Source organism: Oncorhynchus keta, chromosome 27, assembly GCF_023373465.1.
Source record: "Oncorhynchus keta strain PuntledgeMale-10-30-2019 chromosome 27, Oket_V2, whole genome shotgun sequence".
In the NCBI taxonomy this organism is placed as follows: domain Eukaryota; kingdom Metazoa; phylum Chordata; class Actinopteri; order Salmoniformes; family Salmonidae; genus Oncorhynchus; species Oncorhynchus keta.
In genome coordinates this window covers 42,206,804-42,234,420 of record NC_068447.1, presented here as the reverse complement: position 1 = coordinate 42,234,420, position 27,617 = coordinate 42,206,804, and the positions used below count along the sequence as shown (strand labels likewise).

The 27,617-nt window shown below is 43.8% G+C and overlaps 1 protein-coding gene across 1 annotated transcript; it reads left to right on the top strand.

The window, feature by feature from the left end:
* Positions 1-46: 46 nt before the first annotated feature.
* On the top strand, positions 47-27,610 carry LOC118360112 (activin receptor type-1B-like). The gene is made up of 10 exons (XM_035739242.2): positions 47-232; positions 20,084-20,323; positions 20,616-20,769; positions 20,874-20,986; positions 21,213-21,443; positions 21,642-21,809; positions 23,175-23,331; positions 23,504-23,628; positions 23,888-24,018; positions 24,277-27,610. Exons 1-10 carry the CDS (start codon positions 172-174, stop codon positions 24,400-24,402), a joined length of 1,506 nt encoding a protein of 501 aa, XP_035595135.1. The 5' UTR covers positions 47-171; the 3' UTR covers positions 24,403-27,610.
* Positions 27,611-27,617: the final 7 nt, after the last annotated feature.

Here is a 27,617-nt window from a genome sequence, read left to right as displayed (position 1 = left end):
TGGCTAAACCACAGAAAGCCCTCCCCTTTAAAAATCGACGCACCGCCCTTTAATTCCGCCGCCTGTAGCACTTCAACAGGCTGGCAGCGGCTGTATGGTGTGTGGTTATGTTTAGGTCTGGCCGTGGTGTTGACAATACCACCCTCCGAATGCGATGGGAATGCTGAAGGAATGGCTTTAAAACGATTTGTTCTCACGTTACTGGCCCTGTCTGGGTTAGCCATCGGCGACGGTAAGTGAAATAGCTACATGTGCTATCTTTTGATTTTGACTTCGTGTTTGTTTAATAACAGGAGGGTGGCTTGCCTAGCTCTGGCATCGCCTGTCGATCATCATGGCGTTGTCTGTCTGGGATTTGTTCAACCACGGCTAGCTAGCTAACAAATCACATTTGACACATTGTGGCTAGCGCTGCTTGCTGAACTCGTTGAGGAACACTGCCGGAGGTATACGGGCCCGTGTGTTTGTCAGCCGGCAGCTCACATGCTCGTTACGTCAAGTAAATAGAAAATGTGATTTATTAACGTGTCGAACATGGCGCGAGGTATGGCGCGAGGTAACGTTAGCTGGCTAGCTAATTTGTTAGCCAGGTGTGCACAAAAGGCCAGTAATGTAACGTTAGTGTCTTGTCTTGCTTGTGCATTTCAATATCGCTTTATTTGCGTTTCCAGGTGGGTATACTACAGAGCAGGGTCAATGAGTTAGCCAGTTAACTGGCCTACATATTCTGATTTTTGAGGGGGAAATCTTGAAGTGGGCATGGTCTGATTCCGGGTTTCCCAAACTCGGTCCTGCGGCCTCCCTTGGATACACGTTTTTGCCTTAGAACTACACAGCTTTTTCAAATCAAAGTTTGATGATGAATTGGTTATTTGTATCAGCTGTGTGACATTAGTGTTAGAGCAAAAACCGAAATGTGCACCAAGGGAGGCCCCAGGACCGAGTTTGGGGGAAACCCTGGTCTAATTGACCCAACAACCCAAAACGTTCCTAATGGAACCAGAATCATTTTTTTTTTTTTTAAACTGGTTAACTCATTGATCCTGCTTTGTAGTGTACCCCTCTGGAAGGAGGCCACACGTTTATGTTGATGTTGGTTATCTGTGTGTGGCTGTGTTATGCTTTAGTGTTTACAAAACAATCAAGTGGCGATTAGAGTAACGTTAGCTCTTCCACGGAAGACCAGGTGAAAGACCACATTTACAGACCTTTTTTTAGATCTTTGTGATTAAAAAAAAAAAAAAAAATCTGCATCTGATTTTTCTGCATCTATTAGTTATCAATACCGAAGTAATTTAGCTAGCCAATATCCTTCAACCAAGAGAACTGGATAAAACAAAAATAGACTTAAATCCAGATGTGGTACTTGTTTAAAAAAAAAAAGTAAACCTGTTGTGAAGCTAAATGTATTTGTCACATGCTTTGTAAACCACGGGTTTAGACTAACTGAAATACTTACTTATGGGTCCTTTTCAAACAATGCAGAGTAAAATAGAAATTGTGACGCAAGGAATAAATGCAGTGAATAAGGTCTCCGTATAAGTGTCTTTGTTACAGGAGTAGTTAAAAGATGACCGTGCACTATCCAAGTGGAAGCAGGCATGGGTGCGACAACAGCCATCCATTCTAAGTATGCAGCTGACTCCCTCAGTTCGGGGCGTTCCTGCATGTGGGCACTCCTTGCTAGCTAGCGTGAGCGACACCGGAGGACCGTGTCCTTCGCTCCCGCCTGTTGAACACTTTGCCCTCACCGGCGGGGGCGAAGGACACTGTCTAGCTTGCTAGTTATCGACACACTGTCGACCCCCTCCTGCTGTATACCGGAGAAAACCGTGCCTGGAAGGCAGGGGCGAAGGACACTGTCTACCGGTCGTCCTGCCTCCCGCTGGCACAGCAGGCAGGAGGCTAGGCCGACACTGTACTAGCTAGTTTGATAGTTAGCTAGCACACAGTGTCACACTTGCCTGGCTAAGCTAGCACTCGGTGTCCTTCACTCCTACTTGCCCTCGCCATCATTAACAGAACTGTGGGAGAACAGTGCCCAATAGACAGGTGAAGGACGCTGCCTACCAGTGTATGGCTAGCTAGCTACCGTTGTTGCACCCGCCCCTTCTTCTGTGTGGTTAATTGTTAGCTGGCATCCAACGTTATTGTGCATTAATTCCACCTTTACTGTACTGGAGCGCCCCTGCCTCCCGCAACATAAAAATTGACCAACAGAAGTATAAAGAGGGGCTCCATGCAGGAACGTCCTGAATTGCGGGCCGCAGTTGCACCCTTCTCGTCCAATCAGCCGGCCCAGACAGAAGTTAAAGTTTAAGTCTGGGTTCTTTGTGACGGAAATGTCGCGAATGGGGGTCTTTTCAGACTCCTGCATGGGCTCCACCCCCACCCCACTGTCTTCTCAGAGCAGCTGTTGACCAGATCCAAAATGGTGGTCCTCTGTGGCTCAGTTGGTAGGGCAAGGTGTCAGGATAGTGTGTTTGTTTCCCTGGATCACCCATACATAGGTTCCTTTGTATGAAAGTCTGCTAAATGGCATACTATGATAAATTAATACATCTGGATTGGAATTTGGCATATGGTGTACCTAGTCTCTAGCTACTAGCTAGACCTGTTTGTGCTTGTGTACTGGGTTATTTGTTAACTTTTTGAAAGGGTAAAGTATGTTCAACTAAACTGCTGGAAGGGGCTGGTGTTTCTTTAGATTGAAAATCATTGCACGTTATTCCACTTGGGGCATTTAAATGGAATAGTGGTGGGAGTGTCTGGCCAGCTCCCAGTAATTTCTCTCCCTGTGTGATCTATTCTCTATTCCCTTGTTGCAACTTGCCACTCACAGAAACTTAAAACAATGATTGAGAAAGTTAACCCTATCTGCCAATGTCAATAACCTCAATTCTGCTGCCACCCATTAGTTATGTTAAGTGACTCATTCCTCTTCCAAGAATCAGAGCTACATTCCTCCCTCATCCGGCTGGGTTCAGATAAGGACATGATCCACGTTGATTTGTCACCTTTTTCTGTCACTATTCACATCTTTTAGGTAAAAAAAAAATATTGTGTTGAAGTGAGATGGCGGGAGGGTTAAATGGACGGGCTCAGGGATTGAACCCTGGTATTACCACTAAACCAAACTGCAGAACCTAGTAAAAAGTTGTCCGAAGACCTCCGCTTAACTCTGGACCCTGACTCCAGCTCCCCTCTAATCAGGACTGCTTTAGACCTGGGACACCAGGTGTGTGCATTTACTTATCAAGTTGGACAGAAAGCCAGCAGGCTCCGGACCTGGTAGGGGAGTTGAATACCCCTGGACCAGGACTACGACTGGCGGGTTATCTGGTCTGTGACAGTACGTCTTTACTCACAGGGTCGCCATGGCTCACAGGTTGCCGGTTTCCTTTCCCGTTGAAGACATTTGGCCTGACCAATCATTAGCCTCGTCGTTATGAAGCTGACATGCTTTTGTGACTTAACTAGGTGCCAGAATAAAATGGATGTGCAATGTGATATATGCACTGTCTGAGCCACAGATACACTGCCGTGAGGCAGGGCGCGTCTCTCCTGCTTTCTCTCTGGCCCCTCTCTCTCTCCCCTCTTACACCCTTTGCTTTCTCTCGTCTCCTGTGTTTCTCAATCTCTCTACACCCCCTCCCCCTCACATACTATAGCCTATAGTGGACCTGACTGACCCATGGCAGACTTATCTTCTCAATGTTATGTCGTGTCACTTACAGTTCCTTCAGAAAGTATTCATACCCCTTGACTTATTCCACATTGTGTTACAACCTGAATTCAAAATGGATTAAATGGAAGTTTTCTACACACGATACCTCATAATGACAAAGCTATCTTTTGCAAATTGACAGAAAATAAAATGCAGACCTACCTCATTTACACAAGTATTCACACCCCTTTGCTGTGACACTCCAAATTGAGCTCAGGTGCATCCTATTTCCTTTGATCATACTTGATGTCACTACAACTTGATTGGAGTCCACCTGTGGCCAACTCAATTGTTTGGAAATAATTTAGAAAGACTCAAGGTCCCACTGTTGACAGTGCATCAGTGGAGGCTGGTGGGATTAGCTATAGGAGGACGGGCTCATTGTAATTCCTGGAATGGAACAAAGTCAAACGGGATTTCCAATGCATTTCTCCTTTGCTGAGATGATGCCACACCTGTCAGGTGGATGGATATCAAGAAGTTGATTAAACAGCATGATCATTGCGCCTTGTGCTGGGGACAATAAGTAGGCTCCTAAAATGTGCTGTTTTGTCACACAACACAATGCCACAACTTGAGACATCTATGAAGGAGCATGCAATTGGGATGCTGACTGCAGGAATGTCCACCAGACCTGTTGCCAGAGAATTTTAATGTTAATTTCTCTACCATAACTCACGTCGGTCCTTTTAGATAATTTTGCCGTACGTCCAACCTGCCTCGCAATCGCAGACCATGTGGAACCAAGCCAGCCCAGGACCTCCACATCCAGCTTCTTCGCCTGCGGGATCGTCTGAGACCAGCCACCAGGACAGCTGATGAAACTGAGGTGTATTTGTCTAATAAAACACTTTTGTGGGGGGGAAACTAAGTTGGTGGGCCTGCCCAGTCATGTGAAATCCATAGATTAATGAATTAATTTCAATTTACTGATTTCCTTATGAACTTTATCTTTCAAATGTTCAATTTTATTTTTGTTTACTATAGTTACATTTTCTAAACAAGTTTTCACTTTGTCATTGTGGGGTATTGTGTTAAACAGGAAAAAAACTATTTTTAATTCTGGCTAGAACACGATCACTAACTCTACCTACATGTATATATTACCTCGTCTAACCGGTGACTATGTACCTGTACCCCCTGTGTATATAGCCTCGCTATTGTTATTTTACTGCTGCTCTTTAATTTATTTGTTACATTTTTATAAAATGTACTTAACCAACAATGCCTTTAAGAAAAAAGTGTTAAGGGTTTGTACGTAAGCGTTTCACTGTGAGGTGTACACCTGTTGTATTCGGCGAGTGTGACAAATACGATTTGATTATGTCAAGGGGCATGAATTCTTTCTGAAGGCACTGCATGCGTCCGTCCCTCTGCTACCCACTGTGCCAGTAACTTATAGGGCTACACAGCTAGTCTGACTTCTGTTTCAGGGTTTGCTTGAGGGGCTTAAAGTACTTAATTAAAGTACTGGAAAATTTGAAATTCATTTCCAGGTGGACTTTTTTTTTCTTCCCCCTCTTGTTTCGTGATGTGGTTGCCACCCACACTGCCAGGCAGGTACAGAACTGACTGATTAGGTGTCGGCAAACGTCATATCGGTAGCTAAAATGCCAGGTTAATGTAGATTCAAACCTACCTTTTGTGCGTATGGAACATTTCTAGGATCTTTTATTTCAGTTCATGAAACACTGGAACCAACCAACCCACAAGGTGCAAAAATGCGTCAGACTTTGGCATTGCGAGCATGGGTGAAAGAGCCATATAAAAGGCAACACTGCATCCTGCGCTGGTGCCAGTTCTACATAATGATTTGTTTTCTATGCAACGACCTCTAACCCCTATTTCGATATCCAATTGGTAGTTAGTTTTGTTCCATTGCTGCAACTCCTGTACGGACTCGGGAGAGGCGGATGTCGAGAGCATTGTTGTGAACCCGGAAGCCAGCCGCACCAATGTTTCGGAGGAAACGCCGTACAACTGGCGACCGTGTTGGCGTGCATGCGCCCGGCCCACCACAGGAGTCGCTAGAGTGCGATTGGACAAGGACATCCATGCCGGCCAACCCCTCCCAAAACCAGGCAACGCTGGGCCAATTCTGGGTTGCCTCATGGGTCTCACTGTCACGGCCGTCTGCGACACAGCCCGGGTTCGAACTGGGATCTGTAGTGATGCCTCAACCACGGCAGTGCTTTAGACCGCTGTGCCATTCGGGAGGCCCTCCAGAGCATTTTAACAATCGCATCATTCATGGAGCGCCTGCTATATTCCGGTTTATCAGGCAGCAACTGTGATGCTGCCGTTCTGTTGGACGTTTTCCTCACAGTGCCCTTCCCCCGACTGGGGACTGAAGCTGCCAGTCGGAAGCAAGACGCTATTAAGTAGTAGACGTCCAATTTTTAAAACTGTCACTAAGCGTTCACCGTAAGGCATGTCCCAAAATTCTGCTCATCACTACTCAAATGACAAAATCAACAGCACAAACGCATGTATGTAGTGAAACGTGTGTTATTGAGTAGGACCTGTAAAGTAGTGATGAATACTAAGATTTTTTTTAAATTTTCATGATATTGTGGCTCTGTTGGCGACTAGAAACAATTGCATAAATTGAACTGTTACAAAACTGGTGGTCCTTGAAAATAAATATTAGTGCTTTGAAAAAAGAAATATTAGTGCTTTGAAAAAGTATTTGAAAAGCCTTGAATTTGACTTTCCACTGTCTGTACGAACCCTTCCCCTTGTTGCAGAACGAAGTGTTGTGGTTTAATAGGCACAATTTCCTTCTAGTATTATGTACCTCCTGTAACCACTGGAAACTAGACTGGACCACTGCTGTCATTATCTCTCCTTGCCTCATGTAATCACAGAGAACATTAATTTAGTACAGCCAATAAGAAATCTCCTTTTCCTTGGCTGAACTGTAAACAGAATAGGATTTGGCGTGCTGCTGAACTAGCCATTTGGGTGCTGCTGTGTGTGTGCGCGTGCTGTGTGAAAGCTGTTTCATGTCCTAATGATGTTATGGAAATGAAAGGGAGCACATAGTCAGATTCCAACATGTGCATGCCTGTACCAGATCAGAGCCAAGGGAATGTACAGGAACTGAGCTGCCTGGAGTCACTGGGTTCAGGATAGGTTTGCGCATAGGACAGTTTTTCTCCTTTTATGTCGTGTCTGTGTTTAACGTGTGGTGTGACTTAAGATATGGTCTGGGGCTTCCTATATGTTAATCTATGTGCATATGAGGTAGTTAAATTCCTGTTTTTTACGTGTGTGTACTTTGTCTCAAGTTCTGTTGTGGGTCTATTAGTCTGTGTCGGGCTGAGTGAGAGTAGCTTTCCTCTCTTAATCACCAGGCTAATAACCTCATATTTTGGTTCTGTGTCTTGTGGTGAAGGTTCTAGCCTGGGTCCACTAGGGGTGAGTGTAGCTTAACGACCCGCGCGCCTCTAATGACCTCCAGCCCAGAGAGCCCTGGAGGCTGAGAGGCCTAATTGCAGCCACAGACTGTCTGGCCTCCCTCTCACTGACCTGTGGACATGATCACTTAAATACAAATTCAGAAATATGATTCGGTGGTCATTAGCCTTATGTGTTATTGCGGTGTCTGTGTCACAGTGCAGTGGACTCTTGTGGAGGAGCTGAACATGATACCCACCTTCCACTGCACTGCCGTTAGTCTCCAATCAGTACACATTTCAGAGAACAACGCCTTGAATAGTGTAGCTGCACTTATACTCACGTAGACAGACATACAGAGGGTTAGGCAGGTGCTAGTGGGCTATGCTGTTTAGAATTGTATGTAATCTGACCCTGTGATGGAGACCAATGTAATGACTTTCCTCTTTCCTCCCAGTATTGATAAAGGCTGAAGTGTGTGTGTGTGTGTGTGTTCGCGTTTTTTCTGTCTGGTGGCGTCTGCTTGTCTTGATCAGCTCTCTGTCTGGTAGCTAACTGGATCTAATTTCAGATAGTGCAGTTTGGGTAATGGTGCTCACACTCATTCTGTCTGCTCTGTGCTGTTTAACCCCCTGAATTCTTTGCTGCTGTGTAACAGTTTTGTCCCATGCCAAACAGGCTTAGGCTAAACATTTTCCACTGACATCATACTCATTCTTGAGGTGTACTGTTGTAACTGACTGATTCACCATAAGCACTGTGAGTGTCAGCGTCTGACTGGCACACCAACACAGTCACTGAAACCATGTTAGTGTTAAACCCATTTCTGTGGTTTTGGAGTCAGTCTCCCACAAAGCTCTCTCCTGAACCACACCTGGGTTCTAACACTTTCAAATACTTTTAGCGTTTGCTTCCGCTTGCCTGAGTGCCAAATGGGTGGGGTTTTCAGTTTTTCTACTATTCTATTGGTCCATTGTAATATAATATAATAATATATGCCATTTAGCTGACGCTTTTATCCAAAGCGACTTACAGTCATGTGTGCATACATTCTACGTACTAGGCAAACTCAACCATGCCCAGCTTAACTATTTGGAATCATTTCTAATTGTATTTTTAACCCAGGTCTGTCCTGAGCTCAGTCCAAATGAAGCAAGCACTGGTTATGGCAACAATGTTTTATTCATCCCTCCCTTCACTGTTTTTGTCCCAAATGACACCCTGTTCCCTATGAAGTGCAACAGTTTTTACCAGAGCCCTTTTTGGCACTTTATAGGCTACATCTCAAATGGAACCCTATTCCCTTTCCTGCCATTTGGAATGATAGGGTCTTAACACTTTGCTGTTAAACGGCTCCATCCAACCTCTATTCAGTCTAGACTGGGTTTTAAATGATTGAATGTCACAGCTGGTCACTCTAGCTAGCTGCAGACCCCTCACAGACTGGGGGGGGGGGGTCTGCATAAACCCCCCCCTTATCTGTGCTCTTCCCCTCTGCCTGTCCCCTGTCTCTGCCCACAGAATATGAGATTTTCAGCAATTCCTCATAAGACACTGAAAGTTTGCAGACATTTTATAAAAACATTTAATTTTTTAATGTAACAAACATATTTTGTCAAAGTCCTTCAAAGTATTTGATCTATTCTATCCCCAGAGCACAAGGTCTGGTGAGTGGTGCACTACTCCACCTCCTCTCCATGTTTCCCTGCTCTTTGTTTAGCACAGGGCCCGTCCAATCCCTCCTCGTTTTCCTGTAATCTCAGCACAAAGGACCAGTGTAGGGACACCAATTATGTGCAGAGTTCACACCAACCAGCTCAACCCCCACAGTGGAGCTGACTGTCCCTCCCCTGGGAAGCCTACTCTCTGAAAAGAGTCAATTCTGTTTGAAAACTTTTGAAAGGAAATTAAATCATGAGCAAAAATGTTCTGAGTTCTCTGCTCTGTGTATCTTCTGACACATTTAGAAGTCTTGTTTTTATATATTAGGCACACTGATGGGTTGTGGTATTCTGTCTACTATGTGTAGTGCCATGTAAAATATGTTTTAGTTTAAAAAGAAAAATGATTACCTGAATCTGTTTTACCCCAAATTCCATTTATGTTTTTCCTGGGTTTAAATGCATTTATTTTTTACTCAAAAGCACAATTGTTTTTTTTTTTAAACAAAATGTAATGTTCTAAGTCCACAACAATGCTTAAACCAAGACTACTTTTGAGGTCTGGGAAAAAATACAAGAAATAGATTTTTGGTTATCCTTTAATGTAAATGCACATTATCCTTTAATGTTTGGTTAGCAATGTTGCTGATTTTGAAATTTGCACAACAATATTTGCATGTGACGCTAGCTAGCTATGAACCTCAATCAACCTAAACGTGTCAACTTTGATCAACGGCACCATTTGTGTTGACTAAATTAAACTGTGTCCTTTTCCCACCGAAGGATGTAAACACACACACACACACACACACACACACACACTGTAACATTGTACCTTTCACATGTAATATGCTACAAATTGGATTATGGTTTCTTTTAACATTAGAATTGTCATATATTCTAGCTAATGGCTCACGTTCTATAAGATACATTTCGCAATCCACCACCTCCATGCCATTGACTTTCTGATTTTGTCTCTGCATTGTAAAATAATTCTCAGCAAATAAACGAGGTAGAATTCCAACGCTCCCCACGCCCCATTATTTACATTATTTAAATGTTTAATTAGCTGACATTTTTTTGGGGGGGGGCTCCTTATTTTCATGTACTGTACCTAGAATACAAATGGTTGGATTTGCACTAAGCAATTTCCTCCAAGAACCAAATGTAAAACTGGCATGTTTAGATCGTGTGTGTGTGTATATACATTATCATTTAAAATTGGTAACACGTGGCTAGCTCAACAATATGCAAACAAGGTGAGTTTAGCTATTCTCTGCTTCAGATGTACAATGACCTGGTGACCCATGCCATTATCATCTGCAAAAGTGGTTCACCTGGCTGATATCCTGAGACGGTGACAATCAAGCCGATTTGGAGAGCTCACAACTGGACAAATGCAGTGCCTTCAGAAAGTATTCACACCTAGACTTTTTCCACGTTTTGTTACAGCCCAAATTTTAATGGATTCAATTGAAATTCTATTCTGCCACTGTCTGCAATGTCAAAGTGGAATTGTATTTTTTACAAATTAATAAATAAAACTGAAATGCCATTAAAGGGGTTGAAAACATGACGAGCCTAAATACGTTCACAAGTAAACATTTAGCTTTAAGTAAAATATTAAGTTGCATAGACTCTGTGTGCAGTAATATTGTTTAATATATTTTTATCTTTGACTAACTCATCTGTACCCCACAGAATTCTGTAAGGCCCCCAAGTCGAGCAGTGAATTTCAACCACACAGATCAGGGAGGTTTTCCAATGCCTCAAACGGAATAATGAGCAGACATTGAATGGTGAATACAATGTGTTGGATTCGACCCAAACACAATGCGTCACCGAGTACGACTTTTCATATTTTCACGCATGGTGGTGGTTGTATCATGTTATGGGTATGCTTGTCATCGGCAAGGACTAGGGAGTTTTTTTTAGATAAAAATACCATCTGTTGAAGATACAGTATCTCTTCTCATTCCTGTTGGCCAGTCATCATAAGGCTAGGGAGTCTGTAGCATAGCAACCCAGATTTTCTCCCTGCCTTAGTTAAAGGCTTGTCCCCTCTTGAATGGATATTTTCACTGTTTTTAAACTTCTGTAAACTGTTTGTCTTTGTATGGGACAGTCATCACATCGGGCTATAAAACACAGTTTCTGGTTAGGGTAGGTGTTAATAGTCAGTGGGTACAGCATCTCCAATGCACTTCCTTATAAACTCATTCAGTCAGCGTATAGAACAATGGTGTTCTCTGAGGCTGACCGGAACACATCCCAGTCCGTGTGATCAAAACAATCTTGAAGCGTGGATTCCGATTCGTCAGACCAGCGTTGAACGGTTCTAGTCACTGGTACATCCTGTTTGAGTTTCTGCCTATAAGACTGTAGGAGCAAGATGGCGTTGTGGTTGGATTTGCCGAAGGAAGGGCTTTGTAAGCATCGCGGAAGTTAGCGTAGCAGTGATCGAGTGCGTTAACCCCACAAGTATCCAATCAATATGCTGATAATTTAGGTAGCCTTGTTCTCAAATTTGCTTTGTTAAAATCCCCAGCTACAATAAATGCAGCCTCAGGATGTATGGTTTAGAGTCCAGTGATGTTGCCTGAGGGCCGTGGTGTCTGCTTGAGGGGGAATGTACACGATTTGATTAAAAACTTGGCAGTAGTCTGGTCCCGGGTCCTTCTCCCAGCCTTATTTAAACTATTTCGCTAAACTATGCTCCAGAATAGGATGTGGCACTGGGTTGTTTTTCTCTTTCTCTCTCTATCAAAGCCTGTTGCTTCATCTCTGTGTAATCTGCAGGAAATTCCGTGTCTGTGATTGCGTGTGAACTGCAGTGAACTTGGACACGCGCCACTAGGAGTTACTGGCACTTCCCCCGTCTGTCCCTAGCTCCAAGAGCAGTCCACATGCTTTTGCTGACGAGAATGACTGAATTACAAGAAACTGCACACGCTGCTGCTGACATGAGATGGCAAGACGTCGACTCATTCCACTTTCCTCAAAACGCTGTTCCAACAACACGCGCACACACACACACACACACACACAGTGCATTCGGAAAGTATTCAGACCCCTTGACTACTTTTGTTAAGTTACAGCCTTATTCTAAAATGGATTAATTTGTTCCCCCCCCCCCTTCCAATCTACACACAATACCCCATAATGACAAAGCGAAAACAGGTTTTTAAAAACAGAAATATCACATTTACAAGTGTTCAGTACATTGTTAAAGCAACTTTGGCAGCGATTACTGCCATGAGTCTTCTTGGTTGTGACATTACAGGTTTGGCACAAGTATTTGGGGAGTTTCTGCCATTCTGCTCTGCAGATCCTCTCAAAATGATCCTTTCTGGCAAATTTCAAGCAGGCTGTCGTGCCTTTTACTGAGGAATGGCTTCCACCTGGCCACTCTACCATAAAGGCCTGATTAGAGTGCTGCAGAGATGGTTGTCCTTCTGGAAAGTTCTCCCATCTCCAAGGAGCTCTGTCAGTGACCATCAGGTTCTTGGTCACCTCCTTGACTATGGCCCTTCTCCCCGATTGCTCAGTTTGGCCAGGCATCTTCCAATCATGTAGAAACGTCTCAAGGAGGATCAACAGAAACCTGATGCAGCTGCGCTCAATTTAGTGTCATAGCAAAGGGTCTGAATACTTCTGCAATATGATGGATGATGCCGCCAGAGAGAATAGCTGCAATTTTATTGGCTCTTAAAAGAAAAATTATTTGTCCAATTAGAGGCGAGTAATGACTGTTCTGATGTCCAGAAGCTCTTTTCGGTCATAAGAGACGGTAGCAGTGACATTATGTACAAATTAAGTTAAACAATGAGAATAAAAAAAAATGGCACGGTTGGTTAAACACTGTCATCTCAGATTTTCAAAATATGCTTTTCAACCATAGCAAAACAAGCATTTGTGTAACAGTATTGATAGCTAGCGTAGCATTTAGCGTTAGCATTCAGCGGGCAACATTTTTACAAAAACAAAAGCATTCAAATAAAATCATTTACCTTTGAAGAACTTCAATGTTTTCAATGAGGAGACTCTCAGATGGCAAATGTTCAGTTTTCCTGAAAGATTCTTTGTGTAGGAGAAACCGCTCTGTTTTGTTCGTCACGTTTGGCTACCAAAAAAAAAACAAATTCAGTCATCAAAACGCCAAACTTTTTCCCAAATTAACTCCATAATATCGACTGAAACATGGCAAACGTTTAGAATCAATCCTCAAGGTGTTTTTCACATCTCTTCAATGATATATAGTTTGTGGAAGTCTCCTTTCTCCTCTGAATCACATGGCTGAATGCGTGCAGCCGACGCACCGATTTCGACGCAATGATATGCCTACAAAAACATCACAATGCTGCAGACACCTTGGGGAAACGGCAGAAAGTGTATGCTCGTTCTGGGCGCATTCACAGCCATATAAGGAGACATTGGAAAACAGCGCCTCAATTTTGCTCACTTCCGGTTTGAAGTTTCATCTTGGTTTCGCCTGTAGCATCAGTTCTGTGGCACTCACAGATATCTTTGCAGTTTTGGAAACGTCAGTGTTTTCTTTCCAAAGCTGTCAATTATATGCAGTCGAGCATCTTTTCGTGACAAAATATCTTGTTTAAAACGAATGTTTTTCATCCAAAATTGAAATACTGCCCATAGAGTCTCGAAGTTAATGCAACCGCTGTGTCAGATTTTTTAAAAACTTTACAGAAAAAGCATAATCTGAGCTGTGCTCGGAGCCCAACCCAGCCAGAGAAATATCCACCATTTTGGAGTCAACAGAGTTAGAAATAACACCATAAATATTAACTTCTGATCTTCATTAGAAGGCAATCCCAGTTTGACAATAAGTGACTGATTTGTTCCATAAAGTAAATTTATGTCCAAATAGCCACGTGTTCAGCCCAATAACCCATCTTCATGAGGCGCAGGCACTTCGTCCAGACAAACTCAAAGTTCCGTTACATCGTTTGACATGTTTCTAAAGGACTGTATGGAATCAATGTTTCAACCGGAGAATTCTTATGTCTGAAGAAAAGCACTGGAACGAGAGGTAACTCTGGTGGAGGCGCGTGTCATGAGACCATGGCACTATGCCAGACCACTGACTCAAACGGGTCTCATGAGCCCCTCCTTTATAGTAGAATCCTCATTCAAGTTTTAAAGACGGAAGACATCTAGTGGAAGCCGTAGGAAGTGCAACTTGATCCATATCACACTGTATTCGGTAGGACAGGCTTTGAAACTAAAATCCAACCAGGAAGTGGGACATCTGAGGTTTGTTCTCAGGTTTTCGCCTGCCATATGAGTTCTGTTATACTCAGACATCATTCAAACAGTTTTAGACATTTTCAGTGTTTTCGATCAAATACTAATAATAATATGCATATATTAGTATCTGGGACAGAGTAGGAGGCAGTTCACTCTAAGCACGCTATTCATCCAAAAGTGAAAATGCTGCCCCCTATCCCAAAAGAGTTAATGAGTCGAACGGGAAGGATATACTTAAAACAGGCCCTCATCCCCGCCATTAGCTGGAGAAAGAGTTAGCGGAAAGAGATTGGGGTTCCTTGTGAGGATCAGGTGATGGGTGGCTAATCTGCCTTTGCCATCCGTACTGTTAGCCAACGTTCAATCGCTGGAAAATTTAAATGGGACGAACTGAAAGCACGTTTATCCAACCAATGGGACGTTAACTGTAATTATCTTGTTTCACCAACGACAACATTAACATACAGCTGGCGGGTTATACGCTATCGGCAGGATGGAACGGCAGGCCGTCCCCCCCGTGTCTTACCAGAGGCTATGTATAGTAGTAAACAACTGGTACATGATGTATAAGGAAGTCTCAATGTTTTGCTTGCATGATGTAGAGTATCTCATGATAAGCTGTTGACCACACTATCTACATAGTCTTTCATAGTCTCTCCATACCACCACTGACTGCTGGCACAAAAACCGGACTCGATGAGCTGTATACCGCCATAGGCAAACAGGAAACGCTCATCTAGATGTGGCACTCCTAGTGGCCTGGGACTTCAATGCAGGGAAACTTTTTTTTTTAAATAAGTTTTACCTCATTTCTATCAGCATGTTAAATGTGCAACCAGAGGTGGAAAAAAAACTCTAGACCACCTTTTACTCCACACACAGAGATGCGTACAAAGCTCTCCCTCGTCCTCCATTTGGCAAATCTGACCATAATTCTCTCCTCCTGCTTACAAGTAAAAACTTTAAGCAGGAAGCATCAGTGACTCGGGTTATGAAAAAGTGGTCAGATGAAGCCAACGCTAAACTACAAGACTGTTTTGCTAGCACCGACTGGAATCTGTTCCGGGATTCTTCCAATGGCATTGAGTGCACATCAGTCACAGGCTTCATCAATAAGGGGATTGACGACGTCGTCCCCAGAGTGACTGTACGTATATACCCCAACCAGAATCCATGGATTACATGCAACATTCTCACTGAGCTAAAGGGTAGAGCTGCTGCTTTCAAGGAGCTGGACTCTAACCCGGAACCATCAAACAGGAAAAGCATCAATACAGGACTAAGATCAATTTGTACTATGTCGGATGTGGTAGAGCTTGCAAGCCATTAGACTACAAAGGGACGCACAGCCGAGAGCTGCCTGGTGACACAAGCCTACCAGAAAAGTTGAAAGACTTCTATGCTCGCTTCGAGGCAGGTAACACTGAATATGCATGAGGGCATCAGCTGTTCCGGACAACTGTGTGATCATGTTCTCCGTAGCCGATGCGAGTAAGACCTTTTTTAAACGGGTTAATATTCACACGGCCGCAGGGCCAGACGGATTACCAGGATGTGTACTCCGAGTATGCGCTGACCAACTGGTAAGTGTCTTCACTGACATTTTCAACCTCTCCCTGATTGAGTCTGTAATACATGTTTCAAGAAGACTACCATAGTCACACTGATCCTCAACACGGGGGCCCCTCCTGTAGTACCTGTTCACTCATGACTGCACGGCCAGGCACGACTCCAACACCATTAAGTTTGCCGATGACACAAGTGTTAGGCCTGATCAACGATGAGACAGCCAATAGGGAGGTGGTCGGAGATCTCATCGTGTGTTGCAAGGACAACCTCTCCCTTAACGTGATCAAGACAAAGATTATTGTGGACTACAGGAGGAGGACCGAGCACACCCCCATTCTCATCGACGGGGCAGGTTGAGAGTTTCAAGTTCCTTGGTGTCCACATCGCCAACAAACTAACATGGTCCAAGACAGTTGTGAAGAGGGCACGACAAAACCTATTCCCCTTCAGGAGACTGAAAAGAGTTGGCATGGGTCCTCAAAGGTTCTACAGCTGCACTATCGAGAGTATTGCATCACTGCCTGGTATGGCAACTCCTCGGCCTCCGACCGTAAGGCACTACAGTGGGTTGAGTGTACGGCCCAGTACATCACCGGGGCCAAGCTTCCTGCCATCCAGGACCTCTACACCCGCTGGTGTCAGAGGAAGGCCCTAAAATTTGTCAGACTCCAGCCACTTTAGTCAGAAAACACTGCACATTTTAGAGGACTCTGCTACCGCATGGCAAGTGGTACCAGAGAATCAAGTCTAGGTCCAAGAGGCTTCTAAACAGCGTCTACCCCCAAGCCATAAGACTCCTGAACAGCTAATCAAATGGCTACCCAGACTATTTGCATTGCCCCCCCAACCCCCTCTTCTACACTGCTGCTCCTCTGTTTTATTAAAGTGACTATACATAGATAATGTACATATTAATTCAATTACCTTGAGATGGGTGCCCTCCTCCACGTTGACTTTGTACCGGTACCCTTTGTATGTAGCCCTGCTATTGTTATTTACTGTTGCGCTTTAATATTTTTTATTTTATTTTTATTTTTTTAGGTATTTTTTTAACTGCATTGTTTAAGGGTTTGTAAGCATTTCACTGTAACACACATGTTGTGTTCAGCACATGTGACAAATAAAATTATTTTGAAATTGGCCATTTATTTTTTTTATACATTTGCTAAAATTTCTACTCCTTTTTTTGCTTTGTCATTGAGGGAAAATATATTTAATCCATTTTACAATAAGGAAAAAGTCAAGGGGTCTGAATACTTCCCAGAATGCACTGTACATGCAGGCACACATTACACAGCAGTTCAACTGTGGGAATGGCTCCCAGTCACACATTATGATGGCGCAATAGGTGGGGGGGGGTAGACTTAAGGGAAGTGGGTTGAGTAAGACTGAGTGGGTGGGAAAGTGTTAGTAACCTGACAATATTTGGATCCTAAGGAGAGTGGTGAAACTACAGCTGCAGGAGTAGCTCAGGAAGAAAGTGGTGTTTCAAACTGTTCTGTTCTGATTTGAGGATGGATATTTTTGCAGGAGACCTGCTGCTGTTAACTCCAGAGATGAACCTACAGAGGAAGGTTGAGCTTGTGCTAACAGTCTGTCTTTGCTTACCAGTGAGACTGAGAGACTAGTGCTCATTGTTGATGATCCAGCAAACTTAACAAATTCCAGGCCAATCTCAATTTTGCCGGCCATCTGAATTTTTTTAAAGCATATACCGGATGAATCTAATATCTTAACAAGGAAAGTCAGTTTTATGAATTTAATTTTTTTAAAGCTTTTGATACTGTTGATCATAATAGTTTGAATAAAAATGTGAAACTGAGGAGTATTTGTCTGTAATAAAGCCCTTGTGGGGGAAAACTCATTCTGATTGGCTGGGCCTGGGAGGGCATAGGCCCACCCACTGAGGAGCCATGCCCAGCCAATCAGAATTAGTTTTCCCCCACAAGGGCTTTATTACAGACAAATACTCCAGTTTCATCAGCTGTCTGGGGGGCTGGTGAAGAAGCCAGATGTGGAGGTCCTGGGCTGGAGTGGTTGTGAGGCCGGTTGGACGTACTGCCAAATGTTCTAAAATGACGGAGGTGGCTTATGTTCATTTCTCTAACATTCAATTCTCTGGCAACAGCTCTGGTGGACATTCCTGCAGGCAACATGTCAATTGAGCTCTCCTTCAGAACTTGAGACATCTGTGGCATTGTGTTGTGAAAACACTGCACATTTTAGTGGCCTTCTATTGTCTCCAGCACAAGGTGCACCTGTGTAATGATCATGCTGTTTTATTCAGCTTCTTGATAATCCATCCACCTGACAGGTGTGGCATATCTTGTCGAAGGAGAAATGCTCACTAACAGGGATATAATCAAATTTGCGAACATTTCAGAGATCTTTTTTATTTCGGCTCATGAAACAGGACATACACACTTGACTAGTTGTTTTGTATATTTGTGTTTTACTCTCACAAAGATTTAATTTACCTCAGTTCATCAACATTATCTAATTTCTCAGTGTTTTAAAATGAACATTGTCACTGACTTTTATTATTTGGTCCCAAGAAAATGGAATCCAGATTATATAGGGGTCCATATTGATGATATACCTGTAGATCATGCCTGTACGCTTTCTTGGTGTTCTGATTTGATGGTCAATTGTCATGGAAACAATAACCTCTAAGATCACCAAAAATATGAGGATAATTGGGCAAGATGTAGATATCTCCTGAACAGAAGTGCTGCGCTCTCTATTACACGATGATCGTCCCATTCATCAGTTACTGTAACATTATATGGGCCAGCACATACCATACCACTATCAATCTCCCTGCAGAAACGCTCTGTATGAAGAATATCATCTGACTATACCTCAGACTGTTCAGCACCTCCTTAAAATAAATAAGAGGACTCCTGAATATTGATCAAATGTAAGTTGCTCAATGTGTTTAAAAGTACCGCAATCACTTATTATCCTCTTGAATTCCCTAACTGCGGCCATGTTCAGGAGCGACCAATTCTCAATTCCGAATTACCTATTAAAGCCCCATGATCTGGAACGCGTTCCTGTCTGATTTTGCTAAGCTATCCTTGTCTTTTTTTTTTTAATTGTTAGAGGCACCTATTGTCTATCACAGTTATACACCCCCAGTAGCTTGACTTTCTGTTTAGATTTTCTATTCCTTTATCTCTTTTGCGTCTAGTTTTAATTTGATTGTTTGTCCACACTGCTAAATTGGTGTGATTTATGACTATTTGAGGGGGGTTACTTGAAAAAGCTATTTTAGGCTTTACCCCTCCTGCACATACTGTCTTTAATTTTTTTTTTTTTGTTAATTACAGTTACAAACTGTTTCTGTTTGAGCAAATAAACTAACCGGGCGGAAGGAGAGGGCTCAAGGGCTGCTTGGAAACCCCCCCCCCCAGAATAGGGAGAGGATTAGCAGAAGGCTTCAGAGTAAATCCCTTTTTATTTAATTTTTTAAATCCAGAAGGTGTTGAGGTCTGACGAGGCTTGGCCCTTTAGAAGTGTCTTTTAGGTGGCAGCAGACCTGAATTCACTCTGTCCCCCTCTAATTGAATTTGTTGCCATTTTTGTTCTAGTCTTGCTTTCAATTTCCTCTAAAGCAAGAGTGATTTTTAGTTTTGAGTGGCACAGCTATTGTAGACTTGTTAAAACAGGCCCCTATCAAACTGTCTGTGCTGCGGGCTTTAAATCAAAGCTATGATCCTGACAGTGTTTTGGGGACCGAGTGGCGCAGTGGTCTAAGGCACTGCATTGCAGTGCTAGTGGTGTAACTACAGACCCGGGTTCAATCCCGGGCTGTATCACAACTGGCAGTGATCGGGAGTCCCATAGGGATGGTGCACAATTGACCCAGCGTCGTCCAGGTCAGGAGAGGGTTTGGCCAGGGTACGTCGTCATTCTAAATAAGAATTTGTTTCATAACTGACTTGCCTAGTTAAATAAAAATGTGTTCTCTTGCTTTCTTTGAGTAGCAGAATGCTGCATTGGGGATTTGACTGTTGGGTTTTGGTGCGTCTGTCCCAGCATCCCAGGACAGTCTCCTCTCCATGGAGTATTTGGCTTCCTCTGCTTTAGAGAAACTGGTTTCTGTCTGCTGCCAAACCAGTCTACACACTCCACTGGCTGTATTGTTGCGTCTCTTCCGAACGGGACTCTATCCTGGCTAGTCCGGTAGATGGAATGTACTTTGAGTCTAGTATTGTTGGTTTAGATGCCCTCTGCTGGACATGTGAGTACTGCAGTGACTCAAAAGTTTTCTCACAGTCCGGACTAAAATCGTATTGCTCATCAACTGTTCTTCATCGCATTCTGTTCTGGGAAGTTCTCTCCAACTCATTCCACCCCATGCCTGTTATCTCGGTCTCTGATTCAAGCGCCCATAGAATAGTCCTGATGCCTAACGAGTACTCATTCTAACCTTGTGCCTCCCTTTTTCCCTCAGCCCTGCGGTGTAACTGCACCAACTGTGTGAAGTCTGGTTATGAGTGTGAGACTGACGGGGCCTGCATGGCCTCCACCTCCTTCATCCAGGGGCATGAGCAGCATGTAAGGATCTGTATCGCCAGAGACAGCCTTGTGCCCCCTGGCCAACCTTTCTACTGTCTCAGTGCTGAGGGACTGCTCAACACACACTGCTGCTACACTGACTACTGCAACCGCGTCGACCTCAAGGTTCCCTCGCGTGAGTAAAGCCGAAGTCACACACTGCGTTGTGTGTGTGTGTGTCGCATAAGTAAAGCTTCCTCGTCTCCTTTTTTTTTTTTCATCTGCACTGATTTGAAAGAACAGGGCTGGTGAAGCCCCCCCCCTGTAGCAACCATTCTGCGTCTACCCCGCCAATGTTTTCATATCAGTGCACATGAGATGGAGGAAGCCACTTTGTACTATTGCGTTGCACCCTTTTGTTTTATTTGACTGGGAAAGATGGTAATACCACTGCTAACACCCTGTTCTCAATTTCTCCCTCGCTCCAGTCCCGGTGAAACCGGGGGAGCTGGGCTGGGTGGGCTCTGGAGGCCCCTGGGGGCCAGTGGAGCTGGTGGCTGTGATCGCAGGGCCGGTCTTCCTGCTGTGCATGCTGCTGCTGGTGGGATTATTCCTCTTCCAGCATCACCAGAGGACCTACAGGTGCGTCTCTGGTCCCAGGTAGTACCATCTGAGTATGCCCTACAGGGCTGTGGTGTATTTGGGGGGGGGGGGTGAGAAGATACAACTGATCTTCTTTTGTACAGCCACAGACAGCGACTGGAGGTGGAGGACCCCTCCTGTGAACACCTCTACCTGGCCAAGGACAAGACCCTGCAGGATCTCATCTATGACATGTCCACCTCCGGGTCTGGTTCTGGTGAGTAGACTGAGCCTACACTGCTGGAAGTAAAGGTTCTATACACAGAACTGCCCTGAACTCTACCCTCGCCTGCGAACAGAGGTCCTATTACACTGTGGATTCATTCAATGTTTAGAATACTCTTTAGCCACGTCTGTGTGTACACGTACAAGTTTAGTACAAGTTATTGTTCAGGCGAAAGCCCAATGGCATCAGTGGTCCTTCTTTCTGCTTCCTCCTGCAGGCCTGCCCCTGTTCGTGCAGCGTACGGTGGCCAGGACCATCGTTCTGCAGGACATCATAGGGAAGGGCCGCTTCGGGGAGGTGTGGCGGGGGAAGTGGCGCGGGGGGGACGTGGCGGTGAAGATCTTCTCGTCCAGAGAGGAGCGCTCGTGGTTCAGAGAGGCTGAGATCTACCAGACCATCATGCTGCGACACGAGAACATCCTGGGATTCATCGCCGCCGACAATAAAGGTGAGCGTTCCATCGCTGTTCTACTACAGCACCACACGGAGAACCGTGTACACACACACACCACTTACAACACAGACATATCCCTGGTGTTATGTAGGTGAATTTTATCAACGTGCCGTTGTTGACTCAACAGTTTAATTATTTTTTATTAACAGTAGAATTATCCTCTATCTTTCTCTGCGTTTCTCTTTCTCTCAGATAACGGCACATGGACCCAGTTGTGGCTGGTCTCAGACTACCATGAGTACGGTTCTCTGTTTGACTACCTAAACTACTATTCTGTGACTATAGAGGGCATGATCAAACTGGCCCTCTCTGCCGCCAGCGGCCTGGCTCACCTGCATATGGAGATACTGGGCACACAGGGTAAGCACAGCGGCGAGATGAATAAGGACCATTCCGTGCATTCAGAAAGTATTCAGACCCCCTTCACTATTTCCACATTTTGTTATGTTACAGCCTTATTCTAAAATTGAATATTTTTTTTTTACCCTCTTCAATCTACACACAATACCCTATAATGACAAAGCCAATACTGTTTTTTTAGATATGTTTGCTAATTTATTAAAGAGAAACCTGAAATACCTTATTTACAGAGGTATTCAGCTCCTCTGCTATGAGACTCAAAATTCAGCTCAGGTGCATCTTGTTTCCATTGATCGTCCTTGATGTTTCACAACTTGATTGGAGTCCACCTGTGGTAAATTCAATTGATTCCCTACGTTGAAGCATGGTGGTGGCAGCATCGTGCTGTGGATATGTTTTTCAGTGGCAGGGACTGGGAGACTAGTCAGGATGGAGGGAAAGATGTACGGAGCAAAGTACAAAGATCCTTGATGAAAACCTGCTCAGGACCTCGGATGAGGGAGAAGGTTACATTCCAACAGGACAATGACCCTAAACACACAGCCAAGACAACACAGGATTGGCTTCGGGACAAATCTCTGAATGTCCTTGAGTGGCCCAGCCAGAGCCTGGACTTGAACCCGATCTAACATCTCTGGAGAGACCTGAAAATAGCTCTGCAGCGACACTCCCATCCAACCTGACAGAGCTTGAGAAGATCTGCAGAGAAGAATGGGAGAAACTCCCCAAATACAGGTGTGCCAAGCTTGTAGCGTCATACCCAGGAAGACTTGAGGCTGTAATCGCTGCCAAAAGTGCTTCAACAAAGTACTGAGTGAACGGTCTGAATACTTGTGTAAATGTGATATTTCAGTTTTTGAAAACATTTCTAAAACATCTTTTTACTTTGTCATTATGGGATATTGTGTGTAGATTGATGGGGGGGGGGTATTTATTCCATTTTATATTAAGGCTGTAAGAAAATGTGGGAAAAGTGAAGGTCTGAATACTTTCCAAATCCACTGTATGTGTAAACACATTCCTAATTAGCCTGGTAGCCAGGGTGTTCTACAACACAGCAGGATCACCAAGTTAGCCAGTTAACTTTTGTTTCCATCACTTTACAACTCTCACACGGCCATTGTTAGCACTCATTGCCCTGCCTATAAATTAGATCTTTTTTATAGGATCCCCGTTAGCTGATTCCATGACGACAGCTAAATCTTCCTGGGGTCCGACACACAACTAAAAAGACATTACAGACAAACGACTTTACAGCTAATATATATTACAAACGATGACCTGGTTCAAATGTTAACCTGGTTTAAACATTGTCGTGTGCTCCTTCCATTCCAGTCTTCCAACTCAGTGTTTCCTCCTCTCTAGGTAAGCCTGGTATCGCCCACCGTGATCTGAAGTCTAAGAACATTTTGGTGAAGAAGAATGGCATGTGTGCCATCGCTGACCTGGGGCTGGCAGTACGCCACGAGTCCATCACTGATACTATAGACATCGCCCCTAACCAGCGTGTTGGCACCAAGAGGTACTGACCTGACTAGCTGCCATGTCTATTAATTTAATTCAGGACAACATTGTAAAAATGTGGAATATTTTTGTTCAATTCATCTCCTGAATTTGGCGTATTTGATCAGTGATATACTGGTACACAAAACATCCTTTCCTTTAGTGGAAACCTGTTTCTCTCTGTCTCCCAGGTATATGGCTCCAGAGGTCCTGGAAGAGACCATCAACATGAAACACTTTGACTCGTTTAAGTGTGCTGATATCTACGCCCTGGGGCTGGTGTACTGGGAGATAGCACGTCGCTGCAACACTGGAAGTAAGACACTGACTGGGTACCTTGCAGATGGTCCAATCTCACAATACCTGGGGAAGTGCTTCAGCTCATTTTGGCCACACGAGTAATAACTTAGGCTACATGGGGATTTGTAAATGAGTGATTCTGTGCAGTCTGACTGCAATGCAGTTTCATTGAAACACACCTTCACTTGTCAAGAACCACATTAATATGAGAAGAATCTTCTTAGACGTGAGCATGTGACTGACCAGGCTCTCCCTCTGTTCTGCCCCCCCCCCAGGTATCCACGAGGATTACCAGCTGCCCTACTTTGACCTGGTGCCCTCTGACCCCTCCATAGATGAGATGAGGAAGGTGGTGTGTGACCAGAGGCTGAGGCCTAATGTACCCAACTGGTGGCAGAGCTACGAGGTAATGAGAGAGAGACAAATACACACAAAAAAAACTGACTTTCTGGACAGAAACATTGCATTTGTTTTCTAAGTTATTGACTGCATTTTAAATGTAAATATGGTGTAAACAATTTTTTTTGCAGTTTTATTTTAATTTTTAAATTCTTTAGTCACAAGGCAATTCATTTGACATTTCCTTTTCACCCTGTGGGACAAGGTAAAGGTAAAGTTGGTTGATTGTGTGTTGACTGACTAACCTCCCCCTCTCATCCTCCAGTCTCTGCGTGTGATGGGTAAGATCATGAGGGAGTGCTGGTACTCTAACGGAGCGGCCCGCCTCACGGCTCTACGCATCAAGAAGACTCTCTCTCAGCTCAGTGTTGAGGAGGACATCAAGATGTAAGATAAGAGTGGGACGGACAGGCGGCAGAGCCACGTAGCTCGCTGGAGACGCACAACGAGAGACACAGGCTGTATATCAAATGGCGCCCTATTCCCTATCTAGTGCACTACTTTTTGACCAGGGCTCATGGAAAATAACACTGAAAGGACTGAGACTAAATCCTGCCAGTTTTAAAGCCACACTCTCAAGTTGTGACAAGGCCGACCCCGCCTTATTAGCCATAACTACTGAGAATCTTCCCTCTGCCGCTCTTCTTCTTTCTCCCTCCTTCACCTGGTTATCCCAACCTCCTCTCCTTCACCCACTCTTATGGGCCACCACACTACAACATGATACTACCATTATTATCCCCACCAACCTCCCTGTTCAGTTTTACTTTGTGCTCTGAGGCAGTAAATATGACTATTGTACAGTGACAGGAATTTAGTTTGTAATATTTTGTACATCTTTTTATTTTTTTGCCACAAGACTAGCTACGTCCTGAAAACTCATATTCATAATGTGGTTTCATGTCCACATTTTTAAGTTAATAAAAAAAAAAATGCTTTTGGGAGAATGTGGGAGAGTAGCAGATGACTCTCTTGTCGTCACCCAACTATCTGTACAGGATGAAATCAACCATATTAGGCAGGAAAGTCACTTCTATGGACATGTCACAATATACACTGAACAAAAATATAAATGCAACATGTAAAATGTTGGTCCCATATTTCTTAGGCTGAAATGAAAGATCCCAGAAATGATTCATACTAATTTGTCTACATCCCTGTTAGTGAGCATTTCTCCTTTGCCAAGATAATCCATCCACTTAACAGATGTGGCATATCAAGAAGCTGATTAAACAGCATGATAATTACACAGGTGCACCTTGTGATGGGGATAATGAAAGGCCACTAAAACATGTAGTTTTGTCACAACACAATGCCACAGATGTCTCAAGTTTTGAAGGAGTGTGAAATTGACATGCTGACTGCAGGAATGTCCACCTGAGCAGTTGCCAGAGAATTGATGTTCTCTACCATACGCCACCTCCCATGTTGTTTTTAGAGAATTTGGCAGTTGGTCCAACTGGCATCACAATCACAGACCACATGTCACCACGCCAGTCCAGGCCCTTTACACTCACCTGTGGGAGTGTCTGAGATTAGCCACCCGGACAGCTGATGAAACTGGGTTTGCACAACCTGAATTTCTACACAAATGGTCTGGCAAACTCATCTGCGTGCTTGTCGTCGCCGGGGTCTTGACCTCACTACAGTTCGACATCGTAACCGACTTCACGCCCAAGAAGTGTTATTTTCGCAGATGAATCCCGTTTTCATCTGTACTGGGCAGATGTCTTTGTGTACGGTGTCATGTGGGCGAGCGGTTTGCTGATGTCAACGTTGTGAACAGAGAACCCCATGGTGGGGATATGGTATGGGCAAGCATAAGCTAGGCACAACGAACACAATTGCATTTTATTTATGTCAATTTGAATGCACAGACATACTGTGATGAGATCCTGAGGCCCATTGTCGTGCCATTCATCCACCACCATCACGTTTCAGCACGGTAATGAGCAGCCCCATGTCGGAAGGATCTGTACACCGCGGAAAATGTCCCAGTTCTTCCATGGCCTACATACTCACAGGACATGTCACCCATTGAACATGTTTGGGATGCTCGGCGTGTTCCTGTTCCCGCCAATACCCAGCCATTGGAGGAGTGGGACTACGATCAACAGCCTGATCAACTCTGTGAAGAAGCACTAATTGTGTGCCTCACTGACTGATTTTCTGATCCACTCCCCTACTTAAACCATTTTAAAGGTATCTGTGAACAACAGATGCATATCTGTATTCCCAGTCATGTGAAATCCATAGATTAGGGCCCAATGAATCTATTTCAATTGACTGATGTCCTTATATGAACGAACTCAGTAAAATTGTTGCATGTTTTATATTTTTCTTCAGTGTACATCAGCAGAGTAGACTTACAGCCATTCCTGTACAGCTTTCAGAAGCCTGGAATACCTTGTAGTTGATTGGACAACATTTCACATTTAGTCATTTAAGACTTGTCAAGCATTAAAACAGATGGGTTGCATTCTGCTACTTGAATACCCCACGTCGCTCATGCCTGCTTGTATGTGACTCCTACACGTATTACATTTTGAGATTTGGTCCAGTTTTATGTTTTGAAATGTGGCCGGGATGTTTTTTTTGGAATGGTATTATTAGATATTTTTGACGACTTACAGAGATTTGATGTGATTTAAGAAGCCAGTCAAAGATGTAACCTATTTTTAATTCAGTCCAACATGTAGGTAGGGGTAAGGAGCCTTTTGGAATTAGACTTAAGCGCTCCAGTACTGCTTACCGTGCAGTAGCAGAGAACAGTATGACTAGGGTGACTGGTATCTATCTATAAGAGGCATAAACTATGGTAATGAGAACTGTTTTACTATAGACACTACTGATGAAGACATTGTGATTTGTATACAAAACATAGGCATCTCTCTCTGTACTGTGGTCATTTTTCTTCAGTGACATCTTCAATGGTACTTTCAGCTGGTTTCTTGGAGATGCAGAAGTCAAAGAGAGCTCAGGAAAAAACGTTTTATTCTTGGCTTTTCTTGGATTGTAGGTATCGATTTTCCCTTTTACACTGGGCTAGTTGATATTGTGATGTAACTATGAGCTCATCTCACCATTTTGTGTATTTATTTTCGATTGAACAGAGCAAGAAGAATAGGCTTTATCTGTTAACACTGGGCTCTCTGAAAAAGGATACAATGTGTTCTGATGGTATGCAGAACAAGGGGGCTGTCTCAACACTGGGACCTCTGTCTTTACTGAGGTAAAAGATTTAGAATGCAGAGGGGGAAAAAATATTTTTTTCCATTTGGATTTGGGGCATGTATACCCCAGTAAATGTATGTTGCTGCTACTGTAACATTGGCAAGGATATGACGGATGGAGTATTTGGGGGTCAATCTATCCTGGTATTTCATGAGGGCTTTGAGGAAGAGATGGTTGTCATGAGAACCAAATGTCAAATATTCCTATCAATGTTTTAGCATGGGATTTTTTGTTATACCATCAACTGTCCTATTCATACTGTACACCTATTTCAAACACCATGTTAAATTACTTTTTTTTCAGGACTAGTTATAAAATGTGTACATATGGTAGGTGATATACATTAAAATACAAGTTTTGTATTAGTCTGTC